The 14,909-nt window shown below is 30.1% G+C and overlaps 1 protein-coding gene across 1 annotated transcript; it reads right to left on the bottom strand.

The window, feature by feature from the left end:
• Positions 1-4,588: 4,588 nt before the first annotated feature.
• Positions 4,589-12,554, bottom strand: LOC8289292 (protein EMSY-LIKE 3). Its single transcript, XM_002512112.4, has 10 exons — positions 12,278-12,554; positions 8,052-8,260; positions 7,853-7,962; positions 7,483-7,732; positions 7,177-7,383; positions 7,038-7,106; positions 5,979-6,221; positions 5,825-5,893; positions 5,668-5,731; positions 4,589-5,033 (listed from the first exon to the last, which is right to left on the bottom strand). The coding sequence occupies exons 1-10, from the start codon at positions 12,303-12,305 to the stop codon at positions 4,990-4,992; spliced, it is 1,293 nt and encodes a 430-aa protein (XP_002512158.1). The 5' UTR covers positions 12,306-12,554; the 3' UTR covers positions 4,589-4,989.
• Between the last annotated feature and the right edge of the window lie 2,355 nt (positions 12,555-14,909).

Here is a 14,909-nt window from a genome sequence, read left to right as displayed (position 1 = left end):
ATCAAATATAAATATTACTGGATAGTATTAAATTAATTTTTTAATTCGGTACAAGTTGCTTGTTGGATGTCATTTTAATATTTGTCCATTAATACCTGTAAATAAAAATTATACATCTGAATTTTGTGTTTTTTAATGACTGAATTAGTCAACACCAGATTAATAAAGTACTTTTCTAGTGTCTTGTAATTAATAACATAAAATAATATTTTAAAAAGATAATTACTATTTGTCTCATATTTTTTTCATATTATACTAGTTACTTCCTAATATTTAAAAAATTTACTTTTTTATTCTTCAATTTCATAATTTTATATTAAAAATCTCTTGCATCATATTTTTCTTTAAACAATCGGTAATTAGATTTGGTTTTATATTATTTTCCTCTTGATCTTTGATGTAATATACAAATTACCTCTTATAATTTATTTATTATACTAAATCTTTCTTGTCTAATTTTTATATAAAAACTAATGTTAGTGTCTGTATAAAAATAATTAATTAGGATTCTTTAATTAGTCTAACTTTTAGCATAATTAAATTATAGTAAAATTTAAATATCTTAAAAGTATTTATATCAATTAAAATATTAAAAATCATATAATTTAATTTTAAATTGTTAAAATAAAATAGATGGTATTTTTATTATTAATTTTATTATAGTAGAATTGTAACTTGATAAGAAATTTAAAAATTAATTAAAATTTTTTATCAATTTATTTCCTTAATTACATTGAGTTTCAAAACATAAGGGGTTTTTAGTGCAATAAATAAAATATAGAGAGCAATTTGTATATTACACAAAAAATTAGGAGATAAAATAGAATAAAATCAAACCTAATTAAAAATTATCCAACGGAAATTCTGATGGAAGGGGTTTTTAATATATAATTATAAAATAAAAAGATAAAAAATATATTTTTTAAATGTTAGATAGTAACTAGTATAATATGGAAAATACAAAGAGCAAGTAGTAATTACCCCTATTTAAAAAATAAAAAAAAAAAACTAGCAAAAACAATAACAAGTTATAAAATAACCAACACAAAAGAAACTAAGAATCACAAGACATGGTTATTTTTACTTTTAAAACTAAGAGTAAAGTTTAAAAATATTATGCGGTTTAACGCTTTTCTACTTGAGAAACGGATATATTTTTTTATCAAAGAAGTATCACATGTTTTATTATTTTTAGTATATTTTATATTCATATTTATATTTTTATTATATAAAAATAATTCTACATGTATTTAATATAAACTATTACTAAATTATAATTTTATAAGAGCTTTTTCTGTCATGCACTTAGGTGCAATATGCACCTAGAGATTGACTTGCTATGAAAGATAAACACCAGATAAATTTAACTTGCTATAATAAGTTACTTAAGTTGCAGTGGAATCAATTTGTATTATAACATTTGATTAATTGAATAAATAAAGTTGGCTAGACTAATTAAATGGGCTAAATATGTGACTAATTAAATAAAACAATGGGCTACTTTGATTTAAATTGTTTGGGCTTCACTTACAAAATTTATTTTATGACTATAAATTAATTCTTACTTCTATTTTTATTGTGCTAATGAATTATTTTTACTGAATCAAAATAAATAGAAGTCCTTTATGTTTTCTAATAAAGCTTAAAATTTTGTTTATTCCTATTTTTAGTATAAATATAATGTTTCTAATAAAATATCTTATGTAACTAATCATAAAAAATGAGAGTTTAATTGCATCTTGGAACTGATCAATCGGTATTATATTTTTAATCTTGATTCAAATGAATCTTGAATATTTTTTGAAAGCCTTAGTTTTTTTTATAAAAATTGCTCGTTATATTAATAGAAACAAAGTTGATTTTTTTATGACAAAGCATTACAACAAAAACTAGGGAGATTATCAAATCCAAACATTTGGAATATCCAGACTTGCATTGGAAGTATATTTTCAGACCTCAAAATAGGTGATCATATAACCTGCATGCGACATTAACATAAAATTATGATATTATCATATACATCATATACACATCAAATCTTAAATCCAATTTATATTAGATCCTTAATGCTTATACATATATTTATTTTCAAAAAATTTAATATATTCTAATAATTAGAATATACTAAAATTTATATTAGAGTATATCAAACACAATCATTTATAACTCTTAGATTACTTAAATTAGAGATGATACATAGTACTGCAATTATGTGGTGCCTATCTAATTATTTGACGGTATATAAATTTGTCTTCTTTGGATGTTTACCTGATTAACCAAACTTCATAAAAATTTTGAAAACAAAAAGACAAGAATGAATTAAACAAGTAATTGAAAAAGCATCAGACCTTATATGAGGTGTATTGGAATAATTAGTTCAATAATAATAGTATCTAGAAAAATAATGATTTGATGAACAATGAATGATGCTGTTATTGACGTCCTTGAATTGGCAATATTGTTCCTTCTCAAGCCAAAAGATTTTAAATTGTCGTCTTCTTTTCTCCGCCACTTTCAAAATAACTCACTAAATCTATTAATCACTAAAGCCTAACTAACAATAATTCGTTTAGACATATTATCAAACACACTTATATGCATTATCAAAATCACCATATCTTTTAATAAACTAAAAGTAAATTGCACTATCAAAGTTATCATTTTTGCAGCAAGACGGAAAATAGAAAAGAAAATGAAAACCCAGCTGAAGAGTTATTCATTCATTAACAACAGCAACACAATCCAATCATTAAAATTTGTATTCGAGAAGAATCATGAACAAGTCCAAATGAGAGGAAATCCAATGATAGCATGACGTATTTCAAATATAATTTCAAATCTCTTCCAAACAACCCCTTTTCCTATCATCTTCTTCCTTCTCCACTTCCTCCGGTGGAGGAGGAGGCAGCAGAGGTCGTGGCGGCAGCGGCGGCTCCAATTTTAACATGTTTGATTTCACTGGAAAAGCACAGGGCAAGCCTGAATCATCTGATGTATCAAAACCGCACTAGTCTCCATCATCACCATAAAGTGGAATTAGTCACAGTTGTGGTGGTGATAATCCAATTCTCCCTGCATTTTCCTCATTCATTTCTTCACTTCGACGTGGACAAGCCACTGCTCTCCACCATCACCACCAGACCTTTTTAACTAAACCTATTAAAAAGCTAAAATGTCATAATTTAATTGGTATTAAACCAAACAGAGATAAAAGTTTCACATAATCAGTACAATGTGGTGGAAAACCATTTCAATAAGTTATAGATTTTAAAAATAAAAGAACATTACCGGTTTACAAGGCACTAAAATTAAAAGATTTCAATGTAATGTTTACAAGGCACTACAGAATGACTCTTTTATAAGTAACAAGTAATGTAATGTATAATGATTCATAAATCTATCACAAGGGTTATTTTTACTTTTAAAACTAAAGCTAAAGTTCAAATAGATATTATGTAGTTTAAAGCTTTTTCATTTAAGGAATTGAGATATTTTTTATATTAAAAAAGTACGGTGTGTTTTATTTTTTTAGTAGTTTTCAGCTACATATTTATATTTTTATATAGTTTTTTATATTTTTAATATGAATTATTTCTAAATTATAATTTCATAAGTAATATCACATATAACAATACATAAAAGAATTTATAAATATATTAAAATTTTATTTAAAAAATTATTTCTTAAATTCAATTAAAATTTTAAAAGATATATATTTTAACAATTTATTATCATCATAAAATATCTAACCAAATGTTATATTTATATTAATATTTATAATTTAATACATAAAAGAATATTAAATGTATTTAAAAATACTAAAAAATTATCACTTATTTAGTACAAAAGATTACATTTAGCCCTTAAATGTAAAAATACTAAACTATATATGATAATTTTTTAAATTTTACCCTAAAACTAAGGGTCAAAACATTTACGTAACAATAAAAAAAAGATAGAAAAGAATAAACTGCAATGATAAAAAGAGTTCATCTAGAAAAAACAGCTACCATAAAAAGCCGCATTGTGTATTGTGAAAAAAGAAAGAGCAAAAAGAGCAGCATTGTTATATAATGTGGAAAAAGAAAGAAATAATTAAAATTAATAGTTAATAGATATTAAATCTAATTTTATTACTCATAATATTACTAAGTATTAGATTTTACTAAAAAAAAATATATATAAATTATTTTATTATTTTACTTTATTTTAAAAGTACTTCAGTAAATTAGTGTTGATCATCTTTAGAAAAATTATATATAAAAAATAAAAAGTTTTTGATATATATTAAAAAATTATATATATATTCGGTTATTTTAATCTTGATATTTTTTAAAATAACTTTTGATTCGAATTGGGAAACCAAAATCCACGCTCAGGTTTTTATAGTGGCACTTATTTTAGAAAGACGAGAATAATAATAGCAATAATAAAATGTTGGCAAGCAGCAACTTGCCAAGAATAAAAAAGGTCATATTCCACTACTCACAAATGCTTGTGACATTTTGACACCTTGTCTTGCAACAAATCATAAAGATGAGATTCCTTTTCATTCAAGTTACATGGGCGAGAGAGAGAAAGAGGAAAGTTAATTGCAACAAGCAACATTATGATGTAGCAATAAAACAAAATTTTTACATCATGACCGTAGCACTAATCACTAACCAAATGATGTTACATATTCCCAAACTGAAGATTTTACTGCTAACTTAAAAAATTTAAAAGAAAAAATATTATCAACTGGCTACAACAATTTTATCACCTACAACAAAACCTATCCTAATGGACCGAACCCAGAAATATATATAATTATGGAAAATATTATACAAGAAAATGATCTTACAGTCATTTGTGTCTCTAAAATCTGAGGAGTCTCGTCTAGCCCATCTTTTGTCATAACAAAGAATCCTCCCTTTGTCCAGCCAGTTTTTTTCTTTATCGCCAGTAGTATAAATAATGCTGCATCCATTAGAACAATAACTGTTTTGATCATTCCCTCTCCATGGCCTGCCCGTAGTGGTGGCCTCCCTCATCTGTTCAAGCGAACAGCCAACATTGCGTATCAAGAAAGGAGATGAGCTTGGGATAATCAGCTCAGAATATTAAAACAAGTCTTAAATCCAGGATTGCTTCTAAATCTTTGATCCGCATAGAAATCTAAACATCTAAGAGTCACCTAATGTAATAGAAATTTTAGTTATTGGATAACAGCGAGATCCAAATGTTGTATCAGCAAAAAATGAAGTCAGCAGTCACAATGTTGCGTTGCCCTAGCCAATGTCTTATTCTGGATTAAGAAAGTCAAGCCTAAGGTCCGGTCTGAGCAGGATCATCCAGACTGATCATGTATGGAGTTCAACACTAAAGGAGGGGAATCAACAAGTGGCTCAGAAAAAGTGTCTCGAGAAATATAAGCAGCAGGGAAGCATTAGATATCCTACAGTCATTATTCATTTGACAACTAACGGGACTCTGTGATATCTGCCTGGAGATGCTTGAATAGAATTCTATTAAGTGTTTTAACCAGAGATGCTTGAACACGACCCTGCTAACGATGCCATGACCAGAGATGTTTAATAGGATCCAGCTTTATTAGGTTATCTTATAATTGGCTAGCATGGATCCAGTGAAGTCCTGGCAAATGATGCAAGAGAAAATGTTAATTACCGCTCTCCCCATCAGAAATATCTGCAATCCTTGAAATTGCATCAATAAGTGCTTGTTCATGGTCCTGCATTGAGAAAATTACTTCAATGAAAATGCTAAAGAACATGAGAACTTCAGAGAAGATGAAAAGAAAAGTCTGCATGATTTGTTATCCAACCTTCAACACTTTCTTCGCTTTCTCAATCTCAAGAGGATCAGGATGATTTGTACCAAAGACTCTCTCCACCTGCCCCAATTGCTAATGAGTATACGTGTACAAGAAAAATTAGGCATTTACAATTCCTCACATGGATCAATCAATTCTCACTTACTTCCTTGATTAGAGTATCAGTGTGAAGAATTTGTATATCATCTGGCATCTTCTTTCCAACTCCATTCTGTGAAGGCAACAATTCTTTTCTGGATTGACCCTTTGGGACACCTCTGCCTCTTCCTATGCCTGGAACATTATCACGTCCTGCAGATCTGTTAATTCCATAGCCTGATTGACCATAACCCCCTCGATGAGATACTTCAGGGTCCTCGACTTGCCATTGTATATCCTCAGGAGAGATCTGCAAAAATAAATAGGAATGAGCATAAGAAAGCCATTGGAGAAAAGCATTTGATATTAATTTGAGTAGTTCAAGGCTCCATTCTTTCAACATGGATGCTAGGAAACGACTTGGGAAGTCTACTATCACTGCACACCGCCTTTATAAGTCCTGTAAGCTTCACTCTATTGATTCTCTTAAGTGAAGAGAAATAAATATCATTCAGTTATGTGACTACAAAATGGCTCATCTTCATTTTGTAAGATATTGGCTAGCTAGCAACACAGCAATAAACATTAAGTTTAACTAGTAAAATTAAACCAGTTGGTAGTCACAAAATATTCTTTTCTGCTATTCACTATAAACCAGCACAAATGCCTTCTTGTGGCTTTGTGCCATTGATCATGCAGAAATTTCATCACACAACACTAAGATCCTTCACTATGCTTTTTGATATGATCATTTACTCTCTTTCTACATAAATATCACATGCTTGCCACTTTGCTTATCATCAATTTCTAATCATAGTTATGCCCTAGAAATATTTGAAATAATAGAAATACAATCATTTGAAGGACCATTCTAAAAGCAGAATTTTCTAAGAAGAAGTGCCAAGAAAAAGAAAAACAATAAACCAACGCACTGGTGGCAGAGTAGTTCAAGTGATTGAACCTTCCGTTGCAAATTCCATAAGCTTTACCTATTATCACTTTGACACAAATCACGCAATATGGCTCACAAAGCAAATTTGCAGCAAAGGGAAAAAAAATTAAACTCAAACGATGATAAGATGAGAAGAAAATACATGAGCTCCAAAGGATAAAGCAACAGATGTACCTCAGAAAGATTAACCCACTCCCATGTCTCATTCGCTGATCCCATATCATATACCAAAGCATGTCGTCCCTAATAATAGTTGCGAAACTCAGCCACATATGGGCATTTGGAAGAAAAAAATTAACAGAGCCTTACATACCTCAACAGGGTTATATTGAGTTATAACAGCTTCATAAAAGTTATTGTCATCAGGCCACCTAGTCTTGACTTTCTTCCCAACTAATGATTCTGGTATAGCTCCTTCAGGAGCAGCACCAGAAGAAATTCTATTAGCTACTTGACCCCTTCCAGATGGACCTGAGGATGGGTATGGAATGGACTTCATTGACGATGCACCTGGTAAAGCCTGCAAAAAGATAAAGACAGTATTAGGAACCTATAGAATAAAAAATGAGTATTATTTTACAAACTTATGTGTATCAATCCAAAATTGCTCTTCACCGACAGGTTTTTGCTTCTTGCTCTTTGATCCACTGACAGGTCCACGTTTAGCAGAGGAAGATGGTTGATGTGAAGCAGAAACAGCTTGTGGATGAAATGATGGAGATGGCCCACCGAAAGATTGAGAAGGTACTGAAGGGGTAATCTTCTGTTTCTTGCGAGATGCAGAGACAGTGGGGCTGGGTATTGGGTCATGAACAGCTTGACCTGTACCAAGCATGCCAGATTGAAGTCCACCTGTCTGTCGCCATTCCCTAATGATAGTCACCATATACAGTACTTGTCAAAAGGCAGAATAAGATCCAAAGCTTGCAAAATCAGACAGACAGGTCCAGATCTTAAGTAAAATAGTCAATTCTGGAATTCAGTTAGACCTTATCCTTCGGATGACATCATCAGCATTAACCCGGCCAAGAAGCTCCCTATGCTCCTCATTAGATAATCTCAATTCCTTTCTAAGTTCTGTTATCAGACTTTCTTTCTCCTGAAGAAAATACATTTCATGTAGCAGTCAAAAACCTGATCAAACAAATTTTCAATTATTAGGTTCAACAAAATGATGACAAAAAGTACCCAAGTAATGGCATCAGCTTGAGCTTTAAAGGCTCTTAGAACTGAACTGTATGCTTCTTGCTCAAGTTGGTGAATCTGGGTCTCCATGTCAGTTTCACCATACATTCTAGGGTATGGCATAGAAGCTGCAACTGGCCGTCCGTTCCCAGCCACACGCCCCCCTCTAGGAATTCTGCTTTGATGTGATGGGGGCAGATCATCATCAGTTCCTGAAATTAACCAGAGTGACAAAAAAGTTCTTAAACTCCATGATTTCAGTGCTGCAACTTGACTAGAATTTAAAGAGGAAAAAAGAACAAAATAGCATGTCTTCATAAAATAAAAGGTGGGCAATCAAAAAGTCTATTCAGTTATTGCAAAAGCAAAGTCCAATGACAAACACTCTCATATAAGGTGATTTACAGGCCAATGATGCATATGCATTGTCTCTCTTTGAAAAGGTCAGCAGCATCATTTGTATCTCTTAACATATAAGAAATACTAATGTGCAGGATACCAATAGAAATGATTTTCACTGTTAAATATCAACTCCTATAGCATAAAGGCATTCTCAATAGCCAGGACCACATGAGATAAGTAAGAGGCTCAGATGGACATCTTGATGGAACAAATCACAAATGAATCATCAATTACATGAATTATGACCAATAAATGCATTTACTTGAGCAGCCCATAGTTGTCAAAGGCATGCCTGAGGCGAGAGGCGCACAAGGCACAAGCCTTAGCGCCTCAAGCCAAGAAAGGCAGGCAACTTCACAAAGGTGCACGCCTTTGTGCGCCTCAGACCTAAGGCGAGGCACAGGCAAGGCGCGCCTTTGTAATATTTATCTCAGACCTTCATCATATACTTAATATAGAATATGTAGGCTTACCCACACCTAATTATCTCCAAAAAATTTTTTAAAAAAATGGAAGAAACAAGATTAGGGCAAAAAGACATTGATTAAGAAAAGGAAGAGAAGAATTGCCTAGAAGTGTAGGAATAGGTCCAAGGCCATAATGGAAGATGCTTTAGAATTTCTACTATTCTAGGACTCCTAGTTATTTATAAGACTATGTTTTACTTTTATCATCTCTTTGAATATGCCTTTTTGTTGTTTGTTAAATGCCTCTTGAACATGATTGTCAAGATCTTTTTATTTCTTTTCTTTGGTTGTGTGTTATATTTTTTATTTTATGCATGGATTATGTTATGAGTCCTAGTTTTATTTTATTTAATCTTTTGCGCCTCACTTCCGTCAGGCGCGCCTCACCTTGCACCTTGCGCCTCAGGCACCAAGTACCCTTATCGCCTTGGTGCGCCTTTCGCCTTTAACAACTATGGGGCAGCCAAGATTAATTCATCATTTATTAAGAGTGAAAATGAAATACAAGCAGCGCATAGAGGGAAGAAGTACAATTCTAGCAACACTAGTTGCATAGAAACATACTCCACGAAGAAACAACAGAACAAAGAATTTTACAACACATAAACCTGCTGCAATACAAGGCATGCCATATCCAAACTTCAGACAGCTTTGATAAGCCTGTTCCTCACTAATGCATAGTATCTGGGATTATCAATAATCTCTCTTGTTGTTATTCATTGAAGTAACAATAAAAAACAAATCTCATCCAATTTGTAAACAATCCTTCTTTCACCTATTCTATCCAAAATAACATCCTCCTTGTATGTTTAAAAACATTAATTCTGGTATACACTTGAATCCAATGCAATCTAGAAAACAAGCAAAGAATAATTTTCTAACTATCTCCCGAAGCTCCACCTACTTCAGTAGAGCTAGCTCACTTCTAGAAAAATCATCTCCATTAAAGTTTAACCACCATGGAAGTAATGCTATCAGTATTGGCAAATTCCTATGAAACAACCAAAAAATTAAATTATTAAGATGCAACTCAATCTGTCAACTATCATCTACCAACAGCAAATATGATGGATTCCCAGAATCAATAAAGGTAAGATGCAACTTCCATCTGTCAACCATCATTGGCCAATATCAAGTGTGGGAACTCTAGAACCTATGTATACTTTCAAAACTTCCTACCCTCCTGATTTTGAAGAGCTCCAGAGAAAAAAGGTGTTAAAGAGCTGTTCATTTCTTCTCCAAACTAAACATTTCTTTGCTCAATATTTTACTATTAAAAGAGTAAATCCTCATACTTTTAAATGCCAAAATAACAGATATAGTTAGGTCAGAAATCCAAACTACATTTAAACAAGGATTTCACATAATCAAATAAAGATGGGCCAAAGGCTCAATTTGGCCCTTGAACTTGTAATTTGTAGCCAAAAAATTAAATTTGTGAACAAATTAGACATCTTCTTAGCTCTAGTCCTAATCTCTGACAAAGATAATAAAACTTTAATGTATAAAAAAATTTATCTTTGCTTTTTTTAGCATGACAATTTTAAGCATGGAAAAAGTTAAGAAGGAAAATCCTAAGTACCACAAAAGAGTTAAACATTTAAAATTATAAACTTCATATAACCCTGTTAACTTCGCCTTTCTTTGTTACAAGCTATCAAGTAATCACAATTTCTTCCTCTCAACAATATTTCTTTTCAACCCTCATGTCATGTTTTCTCTCCCTACCCCTCTTGCTAGAAACATCACATAATATTTTGAGAAAGAAACACACCTTTCCCTTTATCAAAATTCTAGTTAAATTAAAAGAATACAATCAAGGGTTTGTATGAGCTACTGGCTTTCATTCTCAAATTGCTTCAGTCATTGACAATGTGATCAACTTCTTGTATTAACATTTGATGACGCTGGTCAATTCTTGAGAGAGAGAGGTCATCTTTTTCACCATAGATCTCACAGTTAGGTTAGAAGTTGTCGATTGTTAGCAATTTTACCATGTTTGATGCTCTCTCTCAATCTCAGGATTATCAATTAACTAGGTCTCTAAGCAATTTCATTAATTCAAAAATTGTTGATCTGTGTTGGAGATCAGTGAGAAAATAGAACACTAAAGATACAACAGTTAGGCAATTAGGAATTAGCTAGTAGTGAGTTTTGGGGGATTCCTGTGTTGGCTGTTGGGATTAAAAATGAGTTTGCATTCTGAACTCGAATCAATGGTATTTTGTTGACTTCGAAGAGTTCAGACCTGAAACTCAATTTCTATTGTTTTAATGAAGATAACTTTTTTCAAAAATGTTTCAATTCTTGTATTCTTTAAAAGATTTAAATTATAATTTTTATCAAACATCAAGATTCAATTGAGCAGCCATTCCTGATTCTGTCCACATCTTAATTTGGGCCAAATTGAGATTTGATCACAAGCTTAGAAACCAAATTGTACCTTTTTCGATAAAGGTAAAATGTTTCAATGATTGTCAACCACTTCATAACTGCTAAATTTTATTTGGTTTTCTTTAAGGTAGTTTTTTACAATTTTACACCAATTGTTGAAGAAAGTAATAAAGTTTGCTTTGCATCGATCCAATGGATTATAATGTGCAAATGTCAATTTCTTTAATGCACCATTTTCAGATCAAAGTTATCTCTCAGCTTCAGCAAGCAACAACTGGCCCAGCTGACTTAAATTTGTGTAAAACTGTAAATAAAAAAGTTAGAGAAAAATCTAGGTCCAAATTCAAGGGCATGACCATCGGCATTGAACAAGTGAGAAGAACCCATCATCAACAGAAATGCAAAATTGCGAGCTCATATATGCATCATAAAAGAGAGAGAGATGCAAGAAACTGAAAACATGAAGCTCTCAAAGCTCACAAACACTACAAATTTAACTTTTGAAAGACAATCAGAACAACACGTTGCCATAAATCTAACAATTGCTAATTAATAATAGCACAACTAGCTAAATACACTCCATCAAAAGTGAGCTTCTAACACTCAACTCCAAAATAAATTAAAGCTCAAAATTTTATATATCTGCATTAGAGAACCACGAAAAGAATTCAAATTACAAAATCCCACCACCGAAGCACACAGACAGACTGAAAATACTATTTTTAAAATTCAAATTCTAAGAAGTTGCATTGCTTACGACTCAAAAACCCTAGTTTTTGTTTTTCCTTTTTAACCCAAATCCAAGTTTATCCTCAATTAGAGCTGTAATTTGAAGAACTCACAAAAAAAAAAAAAGCAATGCCAATAAAAGTTAATAAACTCTATTACATCAAGAAAAACCAAAAAGCACAGAAAAACACAAAAGTGAAGAAATAGATTTGATCTTTGAGAAGTAAAGTGACTAACCGCTGCTATCGTAGGGCTCGTAATCCATAGCCAGCTTTAATACTCAATAAGATAAGATACTCCTACAGCTCAAACAGCAAACCCTAATTTTTAATCTCTAACCCAACTATTGTTCAAAAGAGTGGAATTTTTTTTTAATTTTACAAATCCAAATAATCAGCTCAGAGAACTACGTCGTTTTGTCCTCAGCTCCTAGGGAAATTGGTAAGAAAGTTTCTGTATATTCCAAAAAATGAAACATAACAACAAAGCCAGAAATATGTATCTCTATATTTGCTTGATGAAAGAGTTTTTAAGCTGAGAGAGCTGGAGAATGATTTGATAATTTTTATTTTTTTATTTAAAATAATAAACATATTAAAATAAAATAAAGTTTGTTTTCTTTTATTTTTCTAAAGAAAAATAATAATATTTAAAAACTAGACCAGAAAATTCTTATGAAGTATTATTTTATTTGAATTTATAGTTTGTCTTGATCTCTTAACTTGTTTCATCATTATAAGTCCACGTGGACATTCCAAAAGTGAAAATAACTCAAAAAAATTAATTGTGTGATATTATTATTATTTTAATTATAAAATTAAATAATAAATATAATTTAGTAAATTTTTAATATTTAATACTAATTTTTAAAAAATTAATAGCAAACTAATTATACTATATATAATATTAAAAATATTACTAAAAATATTATTCTTTAAATTAAAATTATTATATAATTAGAAACTAATATACTAATAAAAATAATATTAAAATATAATATCTTAAAATAAAATTAGTATTATTCTCTAATTAGAAAATTATTTATTAGTTAATGTATTATTAAAATATAATTAATATTTTATTTTTTAGAATTAGAATCAGTGTTTAATTAGAAATGTAATTTATTAATCAATAAATTAATAGAAAAATTATAAAATTACACATAAACTTAAATCTCATGTGTTAAAAATAATACATGTCAAAAAATTTTAAGTCTAAAAATTAATATATATATATATATATATATATATATATATATATATTACATCTATTTAAATTTTTATTAATACGGTAGGTTTTTTATTTTATTTATATAGTATCAATTTCATTATTTTATTTTTATTTTTTATTTATACTATTTTTTTATTGACTTAAACTCTTTTGTTTTTCATGTATTTCTATTTTTTTTAGTATATCTATCTTTTAAATTAAAATGTTACCTTATTTATCTTTTTTAAAGGACTAACTATTTATAAATATCTAAACTATTCACTTTTTTTTTTATTTGTATTCCATTCTACCAGTTCTATTTCACAAATCGCCATTCTTTAACTTTTTTGCAAAAGAACAATTTGGCCACTCATTGCTATGGTTGTATGTTAACTGTATAATTTAAATATAATTTAAAAAAATGAGTTAGCTCAAAAAATTTGCTGACTCATTCTATTACACAAAACACATCGTTTTGAAATTTCTTTACCCCTTTTCTCAAATCCCTAAATTGTTAGGGTTACTTTGCCTTCATTCAAGCATCATCCATCAAATTCCTTATAATCTTTCCAAATTAGCAAACAGATTTGATGTTGCAACAATATAATCTTTAAAGTTCTTCTTCTGTGTCATCGATCCCTAGGGTCGTGTGCAGATATGGGAATACTGAGTGGTTAATATTGTGGACGCTTGAAAATCCAGGGAGAAGGTTCCTTAGGTATCGATTGTGGCAGCAGGTGGTGTTTTGTTTGTTATTAAGTTTTTTAGATAAATTATTTTGAGTAAAGCATGTCTTTAACGACCCGGTTGATTTGTAAGGGACTACAAATTTTTTGAGTGGTTTAAAGAGCTTTACACTGATAGGGTGTGAGAAGTCTTAACTGAGCTTTTGACGAAGAAGATATTATTAAAGGAAGCTTGTAAGCTTCGAGATGTGAAGATTGAATTGTTGGAGGAGAAATTGAATTCATGTATCGATGATAATCGTACTCTTTTGTATGACGTTGACAACGCCAATAAAGGGAAGGCCATTCTTGAAAATGAAAGGATTAAGTTGCTGATAGAGAATAAAAACTTGATTAATGATGTAATGAAATCGAAAAGAAACTTTTTCTTGGCAAAAATAGTGATTATGGGTTTACTAACAATTCTAATTAGTTGTTTTTTTGTTGGAGGGTAGATGATAAAGCAAGTGTTTTGTACTTGCCAAAAGTTATTGCATTTAAATACTTGTGTAATGTAATTTGTAACTGAGTAATGTAATTGAATTGTTTGAGAAGTAATTGTTTATACATCTATGTTAAATTTTAGTTACAGAAACATTTAAATTAAAGGAATGAGTTCGAGTAAAAGAAAAGAGGGAACATCAATTTTTTCTAGGTATTACAGATGACCATAATAAAATTATTTGAAAAAGGGTAAAAACCACTAACTTGGCCAGAATCATAGTAACAATTGTGCTCTAAGTGGCAAAAAACACTAACTTGGCCTTCATCAAAATAAAAATTATTTTTTAAGTTTCAGAAAAGCCCAATATTGCTTACCATTATATTATTGCCAAACAGAAGTAATAATTAGAACAAAAAGTCTTCAAGTCTACAACTTGTCCTTGTCTAAAATTTATTCATGCAAATTTTCATTTTTTATCACTATTGATCCT

Source organism: Ricinus communis, chromosome 6 (assembly GCF_019578655.1).
Source record: "Ricinus communis isolate WT05 ecotype wild-type chromosome 6, ASM1957865v1, whole genome shotgun sequence".
Taxonomy (NCBI): domain Eukaryota; kingdom Viridiplantae; phylum Streptophyta; class Magnoliopsida; order Malpighiales; family Euphorbiaceae; genus Ricinus; species Ricinus communis.
The sequence above is the reverse complement of the archived record's forward strand: the minus strand, read 5'-3'. Positions and strand labels throughout refer to the sequence as shown.